Source organism: Accipiter gentilis, chromosome 3 (assembly GCF_929443795.1).
Source record: "Accipiter gentilis chromosome 3, bAccGen1.1, whole genome shotgun sequence".
NCBI lineage: Eukaryota > Metazoa > Chordata > Aves > Accipitriformes > Accipitridae > Astur > Astur gentilis.
The window spans coordinates 5,827,356-5,850,653 of record NC_064882.1 but is presented as its reverse complement, the minus strand read 5'-3'; the positions used below and the strand labels follow the sequence as shown (position 1 = coordinate 5,850,653).

The following is a 23,298-nucleotide window of genomic DNA, read 5'->3' as shown; positions in this document are numbered from 1 at the left end:
TAGAGATTGTAAGACACCATGCACAACACAGGACAACTTTCATTGTCAAGGGAATCTCACTATCATTATGGGATTCAATTCTTATCTTTAATGTTAATGGTTAGGCAAGGAGAGGGCAAAGTAAATGTAGAAGCCAGCTATCCCAAGGAGACTGGATAGGGAGTTGTTTAGCTGTGCTACTGGAGTGCATGCTTCTTGGTTTGGGCTTACGTGTTTGTACAGTTTCTAGACTAGAGGGTTTTGGCTCCAGAGGCTAGGCATGAGAATAGACATCTGTCTATATCCTAATTTCTGTGAGCTTTATTTTGTAGCAGCCAAGGAAACTTTTCCAGTTAGTTAAGCTCTTCTAAAAAAGTGGGGGGTTTCCCCACACTATATATTATTTTATATATATATATAAATACATCTATTTATATATGTAAAATAATAGGCAGATAAACTTCCTTCTACCTTGCTTTCAAATAAAGTCTGTGTTACATGCCACTTCAGTGTGACTACATTGGAGCATTCACCAAAGTCAAGACTGTTTAAAATTTATGGGGTTTATTCTCCTTTTGTCAAGCATTTTCTACATACAGAACATTCACATGGTGTAAGTTACAGAAGAAAAATGCATGAGACAGACTACTGCAAATAAGTGAGTAACAGTTTACATGATTCTTGTTTGTTCACAATGGAGAAAAGTTGTTAAAAAGGAAAGCAGATTCAGTAGCTAGAAATGTAATCAGACTCTTATCTTAGTTAAATCTACCTAACAGGAGGTTTGCTCAAGCTAGAGAGATCTAATGTACCACACAGGGCAGGATGCTAAATGCACACAAGATTACAATGCTAGAAAATTCCAGATTTCTACGCAATTTTCCACAATCTAAATTGCAGTAAAATTTTGTTTAAAAAAGGATATTTTTTTCTGATTGCCTTCAGTAAGTGGAGGTCAGTTTAAGAGCTTATAAGCAGTCTTTAGCAAAAACATAATAAAAATAAAAATACTCCCAAACTTTTAAGTCATTGCTCTAAGTCTGGATAGTTGTTTACTGCTGACTTTCTGATCCTACTGACTTGTTATTCTACTTCTGGGAATCTTATTTTTCCCATTTACATGTTTAACCATTGTAAATATTAGAATTCTAAGTAAACAAACTATAAAAAATACAAAGTTTTTGTTGTTTGTTTGGTTTTTGCACTAATCCAATTGGATGCATGGAATAGAAAATCTGCTGAGCTAACCAAATAGTTTAACAAATATGGATCAATGGTACAATGCATAAGCAAAAACCGTTATCTACTGGTTGTAGACTTCAGTTCTTTGCATTTTCAGTTTCTTAAAATGCATTTTGTTTGTTTTTAAACAACAGTTTCCTCGACGATACAAGTGAAGCTTTGTGATGCCAGGTTTTTAGAACGTGGTTTACTCTGAAAGGATAAGTACAATATTTCTCTTTAGTAGAACTGAAACCCCTTGATGATGAAAGCCTGTGACAGCTGAAAAACCTAACATCTACTTTTTTCTAAAAAAAGGTTAAGCTTCTGCAAGCAGCTCTCTCAACTAAGACGCACCATAAAAATAAACTCCTCAAATCGCAGTGATCAGAAAACACTGCAAATATTACTTCTCCTTTTTTTTTTTTTTTTTCCTCCATGTATGTTCCACAACTTGAGACTAGAAATTTGATACCAAAAGTTTCTTTCCAATGACAAGGAATCCTGTAGCCACAGTGGGAATAAATTATACAATTTTTATGCTTTACCTTTTATGTGAGACTTTCGCTTCAAGGCACAAAAAGATTAAACAGTGGACTGAACAGAACTGGACATAACATTTCAGTTTAAGGAGTCAAAGGTTGTACAACAGCTCTTATTTTGTGTCTGAAGCAAACCAAACCAAAATTTGAATCATATTTAAGTCTTCCATTTACAAATGCAAAGTATCATATTAAATTCCCTGAAGCTTTTGGTTGTTTGTTTTTTTTTCCTACTTCCTTTAAAATAATGTATGATATTTATCATCAGTTTCAATATTTAGTAATTTCAGTCAAACAACACAATCTCAGCTGATAATTAGTAAGGAGTAATATTACCAAATAGCCGTTGTTTTAGTAACTTTTATGTGGAAGGTGATTCAAATTGTGTTCAAGTCAAAGAAATAACAGGTATAGAAGGGTCTAAAAATTTAAAATGAAAATTGTGTAAATTTGAAGACTGGTGTAATTTAAGTGCAATGTAGTGTAAAACTATTAATTCGGTAAATATCTAACACTGATCCTTATGCTTCTCCAACCCAAATTACTGTGTTGCCTCTCTCAACTTCAGTGATTTCACAATTTAACTTATTGAGCCGTCCATCCAGGATAAACAGAGATTCCTTGGAAGGGGTCATGAGATACTGACCAAAAAGGCCGCTGTCTTTTATAAGACGGTTCTTACTGTTCCAGGGCCATTCGCCTGCCTTGACAGGCTCCTTCAGACTCTTCACCATCTTAACCTTGCCAGAGGAGAGCTCCATGAAAAGAACATCAGTTTGTGTGCTGGAGCTACAGTAGACATTGTATTGATGAGCTTCTGTGAATGATGGCTGAAAAGCTACATCAGATATGTGCAAATTAGTGTGAATGTCAAATGCATCCTGTATTTCTCCTCTCATTGTTATGGACTGGATCCTCATGAGACCTTTTGCATCATCAATACTGACAAGGTAGTGTCCGTCTGGAGAGACATGTGGCGTGCCTGTTACGTCACCGTTATATCCAATCACAGAATCAGTAACGCTATCCACTATAAGCTGTGGTAGGACAGCCCCAGTGGTATCAGGCTTACAGCAGATAAAAAAATATCCTCCAAGATGTGTATAAGCCAGTGACTGAGGAATGCAGTTATAATCCTTTAAACTAATTGTCTTGATGTACGACATAGTTTCTAGATCAATTTTCTGGAGCAAAGGCTCGTCTTTATGAAGAATAAATCCAAACCTGGAAGGAAAAGCACAAAATCAAAGAAAGTCTGTATGCATTATGTACAAATGGGAAGCCATTATAAGCAAAGCAGATGAGTTAATACGTGCAGCCGTGTATTGCTATATATCTCACCTTCAGATGTTTCAGATATTAAGCAGTTTATAATATTTAATTTTTAGTGTTCTTGTAATTGTAATTTAGAGTGCATCAAATAAAATGTCTAAAACCCATTTATCTGATTAATGGGAAAAGTGGTTTTTTTCCTACTGACATAGGGGAAAAGGTAAACATTACTCTGAGCATATCTATTCAGTTATAAGTTTCACAAAAGCCAGGAAGGAGAAAAAGATTACATATCAATAGTACATCCCACATATTTTAATTCACTTCATATAGTTCTTCGACTTTCTTGAGAACATCAACTTAACCCAGCGCTCATTGTTATTCAGATAATTATCTGAACCTTCCTCATTTTAATTCAGTAGAAATGAATATCGTAAAAGGATTTAGGTTTATGCCTTCCAACTATCCAAGCCCCGTATTTCTTACAATTTAAATGACCCTTTATGCTTTTTCCATACATCAAGGAATTTTCACTGATCATGAATAATACAGTTAAACTTTAAAATCCTAGAGCTGAATGTTTATAACATTTTAGATATAAACTATGACTATTCTCTAATGTTTATGTGTAAGTTCTGACTGCACAATCATTTGATTGCATATATGCAAAACCCATGGAGTCATGGGAAAGTATATTAGTTTTGCCTATAACCTAAGTAGCTTTCACAGCACTTTTCCCAAACAGCTGTTTTCCTTTGGCACATCTCTTAACATAACATTTTCCTCTTAATCTTTGATCCTAAGAATGAAGCTGCATGCTGAATACATAACCTAAAAATACCTTTCGCATCCTGTTGATATAGAGCACTACGACAGCCAGCATGTTCCAACAATTGAGTTGACATTAGCACAAGATTTTCACATGGTACTTTGCAATGCCAATAGGTTTACTTATCAGTGAACCACCACAGTAACAGGCCAAAAGGTTTCAGGACATTGTTCAGTGAGTTCCTCTGACATAAGACAAAGTAAATTATATTTGCACTTCCTACTGAATTGATAAAAGCGCATTTATAATTATAGCCCCGCCCTCCAAAATCCTTGCGTACTGCTTCAGTATCATAGGATCATAGAATGATTTCAACTGGTAGGACCTCTGGATTTCATTTGGTCCAACTCCCACCCAAAGAAGGGCCAGTGTGAATCAGACTGCCCATGATTAGGAGTTGAGCTCACTATGAGATCATTTTTGTCTTTGATTATTTAGCCACTTATAAATATATGGAATCTGAATTAAATTGTCTTGGTTAGAAAATGTGTGAGTGAGCCTTTAGGAAAATTGTGTCAAAATAACTAGACAATTACTGCTACTTTTCTATTCACAAGGTCTGTTGTTCTGCCATAGAGGAAGACTAGGATCATCAGACAGAGTTTGAATTTTAGTTGTTTTGGCCATCTACTATTACCCTTTTCCTGCCCTCTTTGGGCAGGCATAAATCATTGATTCCTGATTCTGTTATTATGTAGTATTTTTTGGTCATGAGAAACAAACTTGTACTGTATTATGTACAGAATCATCCTGTAATAGAAGAGGTTAAATAGCAAGCAACGCTCCGACATTTCAAATGTTTTTGGTATATCTCAATGTTAAATAACCAACTTTACACATGTGAGCAGTGGTTACAAAAGGACAACAGAATTAGCTGATTGATTGTCTTTCACATAACAGCCTCCAATGTAAAACAACAATCAGTGAACTGTCTAAGAGCGTTCACAGCATTCTGGACAATGACTTACACATATCTGCTACTTAATCTTTACTCCTGCAAAACAACAACCAAAAAACCCAGTGCATCTTAAAAGGACTTGTTTCTGGATGAGAACTGACTGAGGGTTAGACATTGTCATCACTGTTGGTTCCATTAATATCAAATGCAAAACAAAACTGAAATATCTAGATTGCTAAATCAAGCACTATAAAATAAGAAAACATAAAAGCAACAAAAACAAATATAGAAAGTTGTATTAGAATTAAGATTATACACAATATAAACTCAGCCAAACTTCTTGACCTGTTAAGTTTATTGTGTATAATCAATCTTCATCCCTATTTCTAATAGAATTAGGTTCATGTAGTTATACGCAGACCACTCTCTCTTCATCCCTGTCCTATGCTAGTGTTACTGCTTTGGAATCCATCAGCCACATCTGAGGAGCAGAGGTTGTAAAGGGGGGGGGGGGGGGGGGGGAGGGCATGGGGGGGGGCAGAGTTCATGTGATGCAGGATTGGTGGCTGAGTGGAGGATAACCACGCTCCTCCAGAGGGAAGCGTGGGGTGAACTCAGCAAGAATTCATCCTATGGCTTAGATTTAGCATGTACAGGTGTCAGATTAGAAAACACGGAGAAGGAATGTGGAGGAAAGTGGACATACTGCTGTGCAAGAAGATGGTACATGCAAGAGAGTTTAGGGTATTTTTAGAGAGAGAAAGTGGATACATGGGAGAATCTGTGATTATTGTGAAATGGTGTAACACAGGGGACAAAAATCACACTGGTTAAGCCAAACATGGAGAAATTTGTTTAAAAGTGAGTTAACCTATGTAATTCTGGGAAGACAAATTCAGTAACACAAATTGGTGAACATTAGAAATATAGTAAAATTACTTGATTTCTAAAATAAATAGGTAAAAATTATTATTTTCAAAAAAAAAATGGATTTTTTACTTAGGTCTGCTCCTATTCAATATGATTTTTAAAATTTTTCTTCTTAGAAGAAATGTACTTAAATTACATTTAAGTTTATGAATACCTGTGTTAAAAAATAAACCTACTATCAATTAGTGATGTCATTTGCATAAATTAAAAAAATAACATGACGCTCATGAACGCTTCTCAATTCTCATTATTTTAATGAGTGAAAGGTACATGAAAGCAAGGGAAAATATCTAATTTTAGGTCAATGTGATGGCAGGTACTGCACACATTAAATACTTTACTTTCAGCTCTTACAGTATTATTTAATCTATTTTAATATAAGTACACAGTGCAGACATTTTTTGCTTTAATTACTTTTAATCTCAATTTCAATAGCGAACACAAAGAAAACTTTTTGTTTGAGTTTGGTAAGCTGACTTTGGGTTTGAAAATGTTATTCTTCTCTTCCAGTATGTCAATACAAAATAATGGGGAAAAATAGGAAATCTTATTTAAAAGAGAAAGAAAAAACTCTCATAAAGCTGTTTTTAATTTAGGTAGGTATTAAAACACAGACTAATATCCAAGTGACATTTTCAGATATACATAAACATATACAAAAGCAATTATGTGATTTTGAAAATCCCATCGGACACCATCTATACGATTAAATACATAAACACTTTTGAAAGTTTGGCCTGTTATTTTCAGAAACTGTATTAAACATAGTTAAAAATTGTTTTCTGTAATAAATCAGTCATTTAACATTCAAACATATTTGATACATTTTATTGTATATGTATGTCCATCATATTTCATGGTACCATTACTTAACTCAGGAAAAAGACGTAAAATTTCACTGTATGCTTTGAGTCGCACTCCAGTATCTATTCCACTTGAGAGAAAACACAAGTAATTAAAAAAAAAAAAAAAAATTTCCACCACAAATCAAATTTAAGAACCTAAATAAATATATTTTAAACTGGACAAACCCATAAACAATTGTTTTCATATATCACATATGAACCTGACAAGCAAATAAAAGAAGAAATCTTTGTGCTGCTTGCAAATCTATTTATTCCAAAGATTATTCCAGCTGATGAAAATGACCCTTTCTTTCTGAAGTAAAATACAAATGCAAAACAAAATGAACATCAAATATCTAAGCCAGCAATTCTTACGTGCCGATTTAAATCACGATTAAAATGAAGGATTTAAATCAGTTTGATTCAAAGAAATCTGCCTTATTTATGAGTACTTGATTAAGCAGTGTTAATGACCAATTTATGTGATATTTTTGCATTCAAATGTCATTGATTTCAAGAGGAATATAGAAGTTATTAATCTTTCCTTCTCAAATATTATTCCCAGCATAACATATTTTTGAACCACAGGTACACTTAGCTTATGTTAACTTTGGTTGCATAAACCCCTTGATTACCAAAACAGTGAATATGTTCTCCAAAGTTATATTAAATAAAGATAAGGTCTTACATACCTTCCCTAACTGTTACATCAGTTGAAGGTGTGGAAAGACTCATGCTTGACAACTAGCTTTCCCCACTGAGGAGGATGCTGCCAATGGTTTGTCCTCTGGCTTCTCATTACCTGGTGGTACCTTCTGCCAGACAAATCCCCTAGATTCTGCCAGCTAAGAGGTTTGCATAAGCATTCCCCAACTCATTCCATTAAGATGAATTTAGTTATTGTGGAATTATTTAAATGCTTTAAATAGTGTCTGCTGCTTAACCTGGATGGTATGAATAAAATAGTTTAGGAGCCAGAGCAGAATGTGGGTATAAACTTTCCCACTAGCACAGGTAGGTTTTAAAAAAAAAGGAAGTTTGTCTACAGCAAGGGACTCCAGATCTTCAGGGCTAATAACATCCTTAATTCCAGAACAATTCAGCAAACACATTTTAAAACATAAACCAGCTGATAGCATATCATGTCTCAAGTATTTCAACCACAACTTTCCAAAACATCTTAGTTTCTCACGCAGCTTTATCTATCTCTTTGCAACATTTAGTTCCCAGTCTAAAAGCCACAAGTAAAAAGCTTACAGTATCTTGGATAGACTGTTTTTGCAATTTAAATAGTGGCTTCAGCTTTGGTAATTGAGTTTACTTGAAAACTAAAGAAACTGGCTTCAAGATTGCAACAACCTTATTCTGATGCTTATTTGTTGCACTTAGGAGATGTACTGTCCCTTGCTCTGAAGCTACTACATACTTGATTTTATAATCTCCTGTTGCAGCAGCTAATCACATCTATTCTGATAAGCAGCTATACCCAAATACCCATTGTAAGAGTCGGTCAGAAATTCAGCACTGTCTCAACATTGTCATCAGGAACACGAACAGCACGCTACCTGACAACGGCCTGTTTGGAGCGCAGCGGCCGGTCCCAAGGACGGAATGTGCGGTACAAGGTTCCTGGAAGGTACCTGGCTGGAACCATTAGAGATAACCGCATAGCTACTGTCAAAAAGGATGGATTGCCACAGTTGCCATAACACCGATGAAGAAATCACGAACTTTGCTTCATTATAATACCAAAACACACCTCCTGGTCGAAGGCTGCCCGCCTCCAAGACTAACCACGCCTCGGACACTGACCCCGCGCCTGCGTGACAGCCTCGCTCAAGAAGGGCGGACATATGATAATTGTATTCTGAGAAGGGTGGAGACTCCTGAGGCAGAGGTGGAGCAAGGTGTGTTACTAAGCATAAAAGATGACTTCTGAACAATGGAAGTTGGAAGTTTCCCCACCAAGGACCACGACGATCGACGACGCAGCATCAGCTAGACCCACGACCATTAGGACGTCGTGAGATTAGCGGTGGTAGCTATAACCCCTCTTTCTTCTCTCTCTAAACTTTATTTCACTTTTCTCCTTTCTTTCACCCGTCTCTAACTATCGCGTGCCTCTTCACAGGCAATACAATAAAGTTTCACTGTGTGATTACTGCTATCCCCTTTGGTGTTGGTCACCTTAATTTTGCACTTTCCAGATAGTAGCAAACGAACCATCACGAGTCCACCGAGTGGACCGTGACATTAAACTGGCATCACGGACAGGATCTTGAGAGACAGAGGGGTGCAGATTTTATGTGGTTTGTAACAGGGGAAGAACATTCCATTCCAGCCGTGCCTGGCCCTACACCTGAAATGCTGAGAGGTGTCCAGAAAGCAACGGGGACGATTCGGGATTCCTGCACACCACACACACCTCAGTGTATTTCACCCCAAACTCAAATTGAGGGCTCTGTCTATCAGGATCAAGTGCAAGGATCTCTTAGTGCAAAAGGGGGAACTGTCCTCATTAGATGAGGTTGACTACCAGGGAAGTTGAAGGAACAAGCAGAGAAAGTCTGCACTTGTGAGCAACTAAGTTTTGACTCCCTGAAGTGAGATTTTGGTATCTTCAGCCACTTGGGGAAGAGGAGGGCTACGTAGCAGTTGTTGCGTGTGGTGTAACTAAGTTTGACCTCCCCGAAGTGAGTTTGGCCCTTCGCAACAAAAACGACTGAAAAGAATGGTTATCAAAACTCTCCATCAGTAAAAGATGTTGACTCATTTTATGCACTCTTGGCAAAGTATGGAGCTTGACCATCCCCACCTGGGGAAGAGTGGGCTCGAGACAATTGGGCAAATTTACAGAGTGTAACAGACCGAGTGATTTCTATACATAATGAGGCTAGATCACGGTCAGGCAAAGGCAAAGCGATAATCTGTGCAGTTCTTGGAGCCAGCCTGGTCGCAGCAACTGAAGACTGCTATAAGCGGCGTAGCCAGGAAAAACAAATCATAGAATCACTTGAAAACCTGGTACAACTTTTGCAGAAAACAACCTCCAACCTTGAAGAGCAGTTAGCAGAAAAAGAGAGAGTAATTTGCTTGTACAAACAGGAAGCAGAGGAAAAGGAGGAAGAAAATCACTGTCTAAAAGATGCCTTGAAAGAAGAACTTTCAAAGGCTGCTGAATCATTGAATGAGACAGGAATGAAGATGGAAAAGATAGGTATTCGGCAAATAAGTCAGGTATACCCCCAAAAGGAATTAGAGGAAGCAAGGAAACGCTTTAGGGAAAACCCCCAAGTGAGGCCCTTGATTAAAGCAGAATATACTTATATAAATGATGAGGATAATGACCCACATATTAACAACTAAAGAGATACCATACACTCCCACTGAATTGGCCAAAATGAAAAGAAAACATGGGCGCCTTCCCAATGAATCCGAAACAGAGTATGTGTGGTGTGTATCTTTAACTGGAGGGGACCAAAGTCAGTTAAATGAAAGGGAAGCTAGTGGTTACTGGGGCCACGGTGTCTTTTTAACAACAGGGGATAGACGTGCCCCACGGTCCCTAACCCAGCGGGCTGCCTATTCGGCCGGAGGGCTGAACCCCTTAGACAGGGGAGATCCCCTAGCAATCACAGGCACAGTTGATCAATTGCTAGAAAGTGTGCACAAAGCAGCCTGCCTGCAAACGATACATGAAAGGAAGTTAATTCCCGGATGTGAATCCCCAATGATGTTGCCGGTAAATCCTGAAATCATGACACCTTTGATAAGGGGCCTCCCAGAATCACTCAAATCTACCGGGATTGTTCTCCAAAGGACCATAGGATCTTTAGACCCGGTAGAAAAGTTGGAGAGCTTTCTTAAAGGCAAAAGTGATGAAACTAATGATGGCTCAGATTCACTTTTTAACCATAGCTCGACTCCTTCCCACACAAAACATAAAAAGATGTGAACATGGGGAGATGTAGCACAGGAATTGATAGATTATAGCAGAAAATATGGTCCTGTGAGAACTTTGGAGGAGAAACCTAAAGGAATCCGTCAAGTAGGAGCTAAAGATCTACCCCTATCTGTTAGTAAAACTGTAACCGCTCCCATTGACCCCACCGTTGTTGCTGACTACTCCTACTCTAAAACTGGGGGAGAAGGAAGACAGCCCCTGACTTGACAACAATGGTGGGCTTTGGGAATTAAAAAGGGAGTTCGCAGAGATGTGATGGACGGTTTACCCCTTAATAAACTGAGTAAACTGATATCAAAGTGGTATGGTCCGAAACAACACCCACAGCACTTAGGATCAAATAGAGAAATCTCTCCTGTTGTGCCCACAGCGCCCCCCCCCCCCCCCCCCCCCCCCCGAGAGCATGGGCGACGGGAAAAGGCAGCAGGGAAACTAGAACCTCCGTTCCTTAGCAGTGGGCGGAGGAACAGAGGATGGATTAACATCCAACAGCTCACTAAAACCGCAGAGGAGATTTATTGATTACAGCTATTGTAGTTCCTAAGCGTGCACCCGTAACCTTTTTAATTGACACCACCGGTGCACAGATCTCTGCCCTGACTGAGGAAGATGCACAGAGGTGTGGGGTGATTCCCTCTAAGCGAAACATTTGTGTCTTGAATGCTTTAGGGTCAACAGAAGTCATGAATGTTGTTCCAGTAAAGCTGATGCTGCCGGGAGAGGAAGGCACAATTACTATTGACATGGTGGTTGGGAACATTCCGACTAACCTGTTAGGAATAGATGCCCTTAAAGGAAGGGGGTGGGAGGACTCAGAAGGATTGCTGTGGACTTTCGGGACGTCGCAGCTGAACATCAGGCTACTTCAAACTGCACCCCTTCTGCCATTTAGCAAAGTAACTAGTATTAAACAGTATCCCCTCCCCCTGGGAGCAAAGGAAGGTATCAAACCAGTCATACAGGAGATGCGGGAACAAGGAGTGGTGATAAATACCCATTCTCCTTTTAACTCACCTGTATGGCCGGTGAAAAAACCTAATGGGAAGTGGAGGCTCACAGTAGATTTTCAAAGGCTGAATGCTAACACAGGGCCTCTAACTGCCGCAGTCGCTAATATGGCTGAACTGGTAATAACAATTCAGGAGAAAGCTCATCCGATCACGGCAACCATAGATGTTAAAGATATGTTTTTCATGATACCTTTGCGACCAGAAGACAGGGATCGTTTTGCTTTTACTTGGGAGGGACAACAATTTACCTTTACCCGGCTGCCTCAGGGATACAAACACTCCCCTAGACTAGCTCACCACGCTTTGGCCCAAGAACTGGAGAAAATACCAAAAGACGACAGCATAGCTGTCTATCAGTATATTGATGATATTCTCGTGGGTGGAGATAAAGAAAAGGAGGTGGGGGCAACCCAGCAGAACATAATCTCTCATTTGGAGAGCTTGGGTTTGCAGATTCCCCCAGAAAAGATCCAAAAACCCGCACAAGAAGTAAAGTTTTTGGGAATTTGGTGGAAAGGGGGAATGACATGTATCCCACCAGATACCCTCACTTCTCTAGATCAGATTAAAATGCCTGAATCAAGAAAGGATTTGCAGCATGCTTTAGGGTTATTGGTATTTTGGAGAAAACATATCCCAGACTTTTCTATCATTGCCAGACCTCTCTACGATTTACTGAGAAAAGGGGCCAAATGGGAATGGACTGCTTCTCAGGAAGAAGCAATGCAATTGTTAATTTTTGAAGCAACAGCTCATCAGGCTCTTGGCCCTAACCACCCTACAGACCCTTTTCAAGTAGAATGGGGGTTTGCCACAACAGGAGTGTCAATACACGTTTGGCAACGTGGTCCTGAGGGTCCAACCCACCCTGTAGGATTTTACTCCCGCGGCTTTAAGGATGCTGAGAAGAGATATACTGCATGGGAGAAAGGTTTGTTTGTGGTTAGCATGGCTCTCATAGAAGTGGAGAAAATTACACGTCAGCAACCAATCGTGGTAAGAGGCCCGTTCAAAGTTATAAAAGCAGTCACTAACGGGACCCCCGCTCCTGACGGGGTGGCCCAGAGAGCCTGGGTACGAAAGTGGTATGCCCGGATTGAACACTATTGTAACCTTTTCTCAGTGACTGAAGGAGCTTTAAAAAACTTAGCTATCCAAGAAACGGAAAGCCTGGACGGCAGCCAAGACAAACCTATCTCAGTTATTCAGGTAGCCCCTGCTTCTTCCCACAATCGGTCAGTGAATGCTTGGTTTACCGACGCTTCTCCAAAGCGAGAAGGAAAAGTGTGGAAATACTGGGCAGTAGCCCTCCACACTACTACTAAGGAACAGATTATAACAGAGGGAGAAGGGAGTGCCCAGGTAGGAGAATTAATTGCAGTATGGAGCGTTTTCAAGCATGAAGCACAAACCGCTTCCCCTGTCCACATATATATGGATTCCTATGCAGTGTTTAAAGGATGTACTGAATGGCTCCCTTTTTGGGAGCAAAATGGATGGGAGGTTAACAGAATTTCAGTGTGGCAAAAGGACAAGTGGCAAGAAATCCTGAGCATTGCTAGCCAAGGGAACTTTGCTGTGGGATGAGTAGCTTCTCATCAAGTTGATGGGGGCTCAGCAGGAGAATGGAAGCACAAAGCTGATGAACTAGCAAGACTAGCTCCTGTACAAAAGGACCAGATCACAGAAGATTGGGATCGTTTGCTAGAGTGGTTGCATATAAAACGTAAACATACGGGAGCTAAAGATCTGTATCGTGAAGCCCTTGCCCGAGGTTGGCCTGTCACTAGGGTAACGTGTAAAACCTGCATATCAGCCTGTGAACAGTGCTGTACCCGACTCTTACACTCATTTACAATGTATGTTACTTTTAAAGTGTGCAAGGGGCAGTTTAACATAATTTTTTTTTTCTGTGATTGTTCATTTTCATGTTCTTAAACCTTCTCACCTTTGTAGACTTAAAATTATTTACAACTATCCATGCTATTCATTGTGTTCTACTTATTTCTGAATTTGAAAACACAGCTTTGTGAGACATACTCTCACTTCCTTTGTTTAAGCAGCAATTTCTCTAGCCCTGGAAAAATATAATTCTACTTTCTTGTAATGTTAACATGCTGAAGACTTTTTGCTTGATAATGTTTTCTAGTTCAAACTTTAAAAACCCCTCTACTTTGGATGCAGATGCAAAGTTAGCCTAGAAGGTAATGTTTTTGGAGCGGCGTACACCAAAAGATCAGCTATGTGAGCAGTATAATACAGTGAACTTAAGTAGCAGTTTTACTTACTGATTTCAAAGCACTTTACAAATATTACAGCAAGTGAAGAAAGAAGCTGAACGGCTTGCCTAAGGCTACATAATGATCCGTTGGCAAACTCTGGGTGAAAATATAGGTTATCTAAGGCCCAACACAGTTTCTACCTGATCATGCTACAGGCTACCATTGCAACTGAGGTCGTAAAAGGACAGATGGGAGCAAGTACAGACAACTAAAATATATAATTTTGAATAAGAATATAGGAAATCACTTTGTCAAAATAATATTTGTGAATATTAAAATTAGATAGAACTTTGGACCTGGGTGGGAGAGAAGATCCAAAGTGGGAAGCTGGTAAACCTTCACGAAGGACCTACCCCCCACCCCGAACTAGAAGTATGACTGCCAAAAGTAATTTATTAGAGCGAATAGGATTTTATCAATACTGTTGTTCAAACAATTCTTTCTCAGCCTGTCATATTGCCTGTAGCTTTTCAGTGCCTGAAATAAAATTCAGTAAAGCTAGACAGAGACATAAATACCAAACAGCCCAATAATACTGATGAATAAGAAGCGGGGAAAAAACAGTTTCAAAGCTGCCAATCTTCTTGGATGTAAAAGTATTTGGCAAGCTGTGTGTTTGATATATTTGTTTGTCTGCCTGTCTCAGTGAAAGCTGGGCGGCTGGGGTTTTGAGAAGCTGAACAAATCAAGAGAGAGGTCTGTTCATGTGTCTGTGGGGTTTGTGTGACTGATTCTTAGTCTATGAGAACTGCTAGGCAGAGGTGTAAGGATGGAAAAAGTAATGGAAGTCTGGAGATGATACAGAAGGGAAAAGGGGAAGTGAAGAAAACTGATAAGGAAAACTAAGGATTCCATGTCTGTCATAGTAAAAAAAAATAAAAAAAAATAAAAACCCAACCCCCCAAAAAAGCAACAAAGAATGAGAAATTATACTTTTGTTACCTAAAGATGAGGAAGTATTTTCCAAGCCATTAGCAACTGAGGAAGATGATAAGCAGTTTTTTTTATAGGAACGTGTATCTATCAGGTTAGATAATTTGTTCCTGATAGTTTTGAAAGAGTTGACTAGCTCTTAACATTTTAATAAATCTCAGAATAACAGGAAAATTTGGAAAGTCTAGAAGAAGATTGTTGAAATATTCATAAGATAAAGCCAGATATCCCAGCTAAGCTGAAAACTCGGTGCATATCCCAGGGAAATAATAAAATAGATGATATGAGAACCAGCTACACAAAAAGTGAACATAATGCAGTCAACATGGGTTTATGGAAAAATGAACTTTGTCAGACAAACCTAATTTAATTTTTTTATTAGAAAACTTTGCTGAAGGTAACTGAATATCAGGAGGGCATACCTTTCTTGGAATAAAAACTGATACTTGAAGGAAAAATAATTTCTCTGCAATAAAAAGTAGTTGTCAATGCAGAATCATCATTTTGCAGGGAAGTTTTGCTTCTGCTTGGTACCAACTCTGGCACTTCACAAAATTTTCACAGGCAATTTGGATGTAAATATGTGTCCACGACACTAAGGTTGTCAATAATGACAGGAAAGACATTATATTAGTCAGTTGCTCATTTAAGCAAAATATGTTCAAATGTAGCGAAGTGTAAAGTCGAGCAACTTTACATGTGAATGAGGAATGCAGGACATGCATATACAACAATATCCTGAAAAGCAGCGACTATGAAGGGATTTAAGGATGATAGCAGACATGCAGGTCAATATGAGACCTGAGTATAATGAGTCAAAAAAAAAAAAAAAAAAAAAGGACCCCAAAGGCCTTGTACAGTCCTTGGAGAAATACAGAGAGAAAGGTAAGAATAATGCAACAGTCTTATACTTGTATTCTACACTGGGGAGACCAAAGTAAGAATGTTTTATGTTGGTTTAGATCTGCCCTTCTAAAAAGGAATATTAAAAAATTAGGGGCAAGGAAAAACCTGAAAATCATTTGAGGGATGGAGACAATGATTTTAAGCAAGTCTAATATATTTAGCTTACGAAAAATATATATGTTGCAAATAAATCATGTCTCAATTATATACCTGAATGGAGAGAACATACTGTTTAGTAATATTGTCTTTAATTTCACAGAAGAATTGTAACAATGATTGCATGCTGAAACCAGACAAATTTAAATTAGAAATAGGCAATTTTTTCTAACAATGGGGACAATAAACCATTGCAACAAACCACCACAGAGGTGATAAATTTGGTGGGAATCTCCAGGTAAAGACTATGGTCTTTTTTGGAAGATTTGGCCAAATCCAAGTAGATGTACATTTAGATATCTGAATCGCTGGATGACTATTTGAAATCTTTAATGTATATACAGAAAGTCAGATAAGATGTTCTCGTGGTCTCTTCTAGCCTGTGTATATATGAAACACCAATTTCTTGGCTTTGTTCATACAATCAAAACTGCATACATACAGTAGATTTTAATCTTATACCACTGAATATTTGATGCTGAGATTTTAAGAAGCAGCCAAGTGTTTCAAATCTGTTGTGGTTGCTGAAACCAGGACAAAATCTCATGAAATTGTGATTTGACACAATACCTTAGCTCATACACACACATAAGAAAAAAAGTAGAGTGTAGAGGAATCTGTCTTAGATGCCACTTTGACATCCACTGTATAGAAAAAAGTTGTTTTTAAAAAATCAATTTTATACTCTTTCTGGTCTTAATTAATTGTGAATTTTACATGTGAGTTACTAGTAACTTTTACAATTACTGATCTTTCATACACACACATATATAGCTTCAAAATAAACGTCTCCCTTGACAACACATTGGTCTTCAAATTCAGGAAGTTTGTGAACTGCTTGTATAATGTTACAACTATAACAGCTATAACTTTACTTGGGAAGAAAGATGCTTTAAGGCTGGGATGGTTATTCCTTTGAGGTTTATTGATCTAAATGTAGAAGATCATGATGGATAGGTTGGCAGAACAGTGATAGATCACAGAGACCTGCTTCAGAACAGTCACCTGCTTGCATATAGCAATGATCAGTTGCAAATAAATTTCAGCCCACTGTCCGATAATCTAATTGCTGCCTTCTAACCACCAGGTGAATCTGTCTGTACTTCCCTTCTGTCCAGTATCAAGAACCTTGTCAGCATGCCAGTGTCAGATTATTAATGTTGCTTTCATTGTCAGGTTGGCCTTTGTCTTTCTGATGAGGAGGCACGAGCAATTGTAAAAAAATAGTATTTATCAAATTTGTCAGAAAACAGTACTGTAAGTCACTAAAGTTAAAGGCAGCTTTCGACTGCACAGGTTAGTAGATTGGGGGACCCAAAAAAGCCCTATGTAATAAAAGAGGGTGATTTACCAGAGTTGTAACAAAATGTTGTCCACCAGTGGTATCTACAGTCCCTGTGTAATAGGGCATTTCACAAAATTGATATTAGTAAGAGACTTTTGTTGGAGGTCCCAGTAAACCAAACCAGCAAGTGCATGGGCTAAGCTTTCACTATCCTAATTTTTTTTCCATTCAAAGCAAAGCAAAGCTATTAAACCTGAGTAAAGATGTCTGCACTACTACTCTATGTTCTGTGAATAGCTGAACTCAACCCCCAAAGCTACCATAATCTTACAACTTTTCAAAAGCACTTAGTATTCTATTAGGATTTAAAAAATACAGCTATTCATAATCACATAATGAAATTCTGTCTGTCGCTTATGTACTGTTAGCCTGGGTTTTATGATTAGGCTGCTGGAAAACAACAAGCGATACTGAGAGTACCTTCACTTTTCCCAAGTGATTTATAGATAGATGGTGGTGTATCTAATGCAAAGTTTCCTCTCATATAGATTGATATGCAGAAGCCTCCCACCGTTCATTAATCCCTGATTAATATTTATGAGAATCTCAACCCTCATGTCTCTTCTATGCAGCGAAATCATGCATAGTATCAGACAGCATATAAAGGCATTTGTCAGAGTGCATATTAGGATCCTGTGCAACTCAAGCCTGTAAGACATGAGAGCAAATCTTCACACTTCCAATAATTTATTTTACAGTTAACGCAAGTGGGAATCTGTAGCCTGTGGCCATATCACTCCAATTGGAATAAATGCTAGAACGGTAAAATCTGAGATTGTTTCTTTCTTCACTCACTCCAGATGAATGAATAATAAAGATTTTAATCCATATTTTCAACCATACATTGTGACAAATTGCTACGAGAAACAGGAATAATACTACTTAGCAACTCTATAGGACTTTCTGTACGAGTAGTATATTGGGTTTGGCTGGGATGGAGTTAATATTTTTCATAACAGCCTGTATGGTGCTGCGTTGTAGATTTGTGAACAAAACTGTTAATAACCCACCAATATTTTAGTTATTGCTAAGCAGTGTTTGCACAGCATCAAGGCCTTCTCTTGTTCTCACTCTGCCCTCCCTGCAAACAGGCTGGGTGTGGGCAAGAGGCTGGGAGGTGACACAGCTGAGACAGCTGACCCCAACCAACCAAAGGGATATTCCATGCCATATAACATCATGTTCAACAATAAAGCTCCTTCCAAAGTAGCCACTGCTCCTCCTACGTGGGGGCTCAGCTGCCAGCTGGGGTCAACCTACCACAGGGAGTCATTAGCTTTCCATAAAAGCTAATGAGCTTCGCAGTACCCAGACAAAGGGAAACCGAGGCAGATAAAAATGACTTGTCCAAACTAACTTACGAGAAACAGGAAGAATATCCTAAAAGGTGTTAATTGCAAAATGCATTTTTAAAGAGATGGACTGAAGCTTATATGGATGAGTGCCTTATTTTCCTAATTTTAATGAAAAAACCCACCCACATATTTAAGAGTAGAATAATTACAATGACTAAGTTAACAACATGTTATAAATCATTACTTCTTCTATTGTGTCACAATATACATCCAAGACCAGACTTTTTAAAGCATTTTTAAAGCATTTTAAATGTATTTAAAACATGGGATTTATGGAACTGTGAGCCTGTATATAACACAAAACCAGCGAACAGTAAACCCATGAATTGTATCATTCTTTTTTCCCAAAATAGTTAGCATAATTATCACTATAATATTTCCCTAACTTCTCCAAAACTGTTAACCTGAAAACTCTCATTACCAAGCTGACAAACAAAGGAACCTATCTAGCAAGTCAGATTGATGCTCTACCAAAACTACTCTCTCTTTCACCAGAGTATCAAATGCCTCAGACTATGGGAAAACTATCAACAAGTGGGTTTGGAATGACTTTCTCACAGGAGCTTGCTCATCATTGAGAAGTAACTTATGCCATGAAGCATGAATGTTAGACTCATATTTTAAAAGTTATTAATTTTGGAAATCTTACTGGGTATTATTGTTATACATCCACATTACCAGTTTTTACAAGTCTTACTCTCCTCTATCACATCCAACTTTCACATTATTTTTCACAAAATTTCCATCACCTTAAGTTCCATGGTTTGTGACAGGTATAAATGGTAAAAACAAACTTTCTTTTAATATAAATCCTCACACGGTATACAATAGCCGACCTTCACTTATGAAAAAAAGTGCAACTGCAGAGTATGTTACCACAACAGGATTTATATAGCTAACTCCCTTTCACTGTCCAAAATACTTACTAAGTCACTGTCCTTTAAGGTGGCGAGCTACTTTCAAACCAGATCCAATCCACCTGTTACTGCAGAAAACTACTTCATTATGTTTGTGAAAATGTAATGTTGGTTTTATATAAAATTCCTGTAAAGTTCTTTATCAAGTCTGTTCGGACTAAGTAGCTTTGACTATTACATAGCACAATAGGAATATTTTGCTTTTGAGGAAAGAACAAGAACTCCTTTTTTCTCTCAAATACCTCACTGTTCTTCTATATATGTTACATCATTGTTCTTTCTATCTGTGCCAAAAATGCTTTGAATGTGATTAAACAACTTCAAATGTGTACAGCATCCTGCTCTGTTTTCTGTGGGTTTGCTCCATAACAAGAAGCTAGATTTCAATAAATTAATTACAAAATGTATCATAGAAATATCATTGGTAGACTGCATTATGTACTGGTAGTGGTAAATGAACCTGAAAAACAGAAGCTTGAAATCTGCAGTGACTCACTCAGTTCTATGAAAGGTTTCCTGGTTACAAGATGTCACACTTGTATGCATAACTCCCCATCTTCATCCCAGTAGTACCTAAGTAAATTTTCTCCTGTTTTTTAGTATTGGGGAAAGGCTTAATGAGAAACTTATTCCCAGTGCCAGAAGGTCGGTAATGATTGCCTCAACTTCAGCAGTGCCATATTCTAGCATCCCTTTCCATATCTGGAAAGGGTTGACGTTGTTTTCAAACCAAAATACATAGCCATTACACAATGAGGTTGTATACTGCCCAGCCTTCTCTGAAGGCAGCTGATATAGCCATAGGGCAAACACCCATCTTGTGAGCTATTGTATTTCATATTTAATGTAAAGCAGATTAAAACTGACAAGGATTCTGCTACCATTTTGTTACGACTGTGTACAGGTGTGTAGCAAAAGATCCTTAAACATCTATGAATTCCCCTGTCTTCAGACCCTTCTTCTGTCATGTAAATCCTATAGGACAGAGCGGGGGATAAGAGGGAAAACAAAACCCACCGGTGCAGTGCTGAGACTGCATGAAATAGGACTCTCACATACCTGCGGTATACTTATTCCCAGTCTGTAGTTTTAATGGAGGTATGTATTATCTGATATTGAAAGTGCATGTGTTACGTAACATAAATATGTATACATGTGTATGTTTATATATAGCAGTTGTAATATCTCAGTCTGCAGTTGAAATACAGGGACAAAAACATACACTAGGGCATTTCTCCTTTGACTGTTTCTTCCAATACCAGAAGTGGATGAGTAAAAATCTTTTTTGCTTCACATATTCTAGGCTTCAGTCCTAATGCTCCAATTGTTTTCACTGCTCCTCTCTGCACAATCCTGTGTCTTCTAAATTTGCCTGTGAGGAGCCCACTGATGCTTTTTCAGGTCAAATGGTAGAATCCTTGAAAGTGGTGACCTTTCCTTGTCCTCTCAAGGGATAGGCATACTCCCTCCCCTTAGGATCAAAGATAAACATTTCCATGACACAGTTAATGAATTGGATAGTTGAATGCTCGTATTTCAGTATCATGTATCATTTAGAATAACAGTGCTAGATCTCAAGCCACACAGAGCTGAATTTTGGGTGGTTCTGATAAGGATTTCAAGTAATACTCCTTAAGATTAAAAAAAGGTGTACTTTAGATTAAGCACACATGCAAAATGAGTACACTGCCACAATGGCCAGTATAATTTTAAGTACTGTATTTATAATAATCTGGTCTTTTCATCAGTTTATTAAAAATTGATATATGAACCAGGAAATAAAAAATTACAAAACCAATATATGGCTTAACCCTGTCTCTTTCAGAGTACATAAACATATCAACGTGTTTATATTTACATCCTTACTGCTTTGAAATAAACAAGAAAAAACATATTTCTGCAGTCCTAATTGAGCACAGCTGCTTCCTTTCTCTACAATCATATCAGCAGGCAATAAGGAGGCTGAAGAACTGCCATTATGAATGTTCAGCCTCACCATAACTCCTCACTACAAGAATTCCCCTCTACAGGCAGTATTCCTTTCCTGTAGACACCTACATTTCTATGCGTAACTACTTGTCTGCATATGAGTTAAACATCTAAGTTGCTATTTTTGCCAGCAGAGATCAAGTCCATGCAGTCAACAGAGTCTAGAGAATTTGTTAAGATGACCAGTGCCAGAGCCCTGTAGGGTTGAGCAAAATTGCCTTCTAGACTCCACTAGCTGTATAGACTAGATCTCCATTAACTATAGCAAAAGACAGACAGCTACACCCATGGATACACTGTATTTTCACACCTAAATCTAGGTGCCTACAATCTGAACCTCACACTCACCATAAGCAACCTATAGGAATTAAAGCACAGTATCCAAAACTAGCCCTGTAAAAATTTGCAGAGACTTGGAAAATTGAAGTTTAAGTGACTAACACTACATCAGGATGTGAGTAAAAGCTACAATTATGCTTGAAATGTGATTGTCTGTTTCTCCAAGCCATTATAATAAGTTCAGGTGTCACAGAGCTGTAGAGGCTGTTAAAGCTTCCCTTCGTGGTCAGAAATGAAAATGACTGCTTAGAGGAGCAGCTAGCACTGCTACAAGTGCCTGGACAGGGAGAAGAATGTTGTAGAAGTCTCCATGCAAAACAGAGCTAAAAGCAGACAGGATGTCCCTCCCAGAATTTTCAGGGATCTCTGAAGATGGTTTCACAGCTCTCAAAGGGTAGCTTTAACAGAAAACCATGAATTCACTCTCCACAAAAAGTGTACTTTTCCAGCCATAATAATCAGGTTCAATATTTTCTCAAGGCTAGAGAGTCATCAAAAAGACAAATAAAAGCTCTTCAGAGCTCTTCAGAGTCTGCTTTTCATTTTTATCTTCTTAGGGTTTTGCAGAGCTCGAAGAATCGCATGAAAGTCTTATAATTGAACCAAAAGCAATGTTGTTTATCACTGTATCTTAGCAAACTACATTTTCATGTCCCTATTAAAGCATTTGACAGTCTGTTAGAACTAACAGCATAGACTACTGCAAATTATCAAGATGAAATCATGTCATACGACTTTTAATATCTCTCACTCAGACACTGTATTTGCAAGTTATAACAAATATTTTTCAAGAAATACTAAATATAATGGAATGTGGCTAGTAATCATGCTGTATCTACTAATTTTAAAAGTATAGGAAATTTCCCATTTTAAAAGATTAATTTTAAAAGTATTTCTGTTTGTGCAGACAGGAACTATGAAAGCTGTGCAAGGGAATGGTACACCACCTATGTTACACCACTTTTCACATTCTAGAGCATGGATCCTGCGTAGACAAACCAGGACGAAATTCAAGCCTACTGAGGCACTATTACTTGAATTAACTATACCACAGTTAGGCCCAATTTGTCTTACCTTTATTTATTACCTTTATAATACTGTGAGATTTATACAGGCTTATTGTTCAAAACATACTAAAGCAAAGGTCACAAGAGAAAAAAAATAATGAAGAACTGAAACAGAAGGCAGGACTTAGGGCAGCCCAGTATGAACAAAGTTTATATTCATTTGCTGTATTTGAAAACCTTCATTTCATCCCGTAATAATACTGCATCTCCAGTAGTTATTCAGACTGAAGGATAATACTGAGACCTGTAGCTGTAAAAATTAGTGAAGATGCAATCTTATTTTGATGGGAAGTTTTAGTCAAGTATGAATTAATAATGGACCAGAAATTCCATACAAAGTTTTAAAGTCATATGAATTCTGACACTGCATCTTCAAAACCATTTTTGCAAGGTATCATTCTTTTCCACCCTTCAGATACAGCAAGTTAGTTTGCATTTCCTATGCACTAAGAATAGCCAAGCAAGATGCTAGTGTGGAGCTGCCAAAAAGCAGTAAATTAACAACCTGCCTTCCTGTAT

At 38.0% G+C, this 23,298-nt stretch overlaps 1 protein-coding gene across 2 annotated transcripts in view; it reads right to left on the bottom strand.

The window, feature by feature from the left end:
- Positions 1-543: 543 nt before the first annotated feature.
- FSTL5 (follistatin like 5) overlaps positions 544-23,298 on the bottom strand; it is a 341,876-nt gene continuing 319,121 nt past the window's right edge. For both annotated transcript variants that reach the window (XM_049833673.1, XM_049833682.1), the window contains one exon: positions 544-2,966. In XM_049833673.1, coding sequence (XP_049689630.1) covers positions 2,264-2,966 — 703 coding nt within the window. In that variant the 3' untranslated portion in view covers positions 544-2,263. The remainder of the gene's footprint in view (positions 2,967-23,298) is intronic.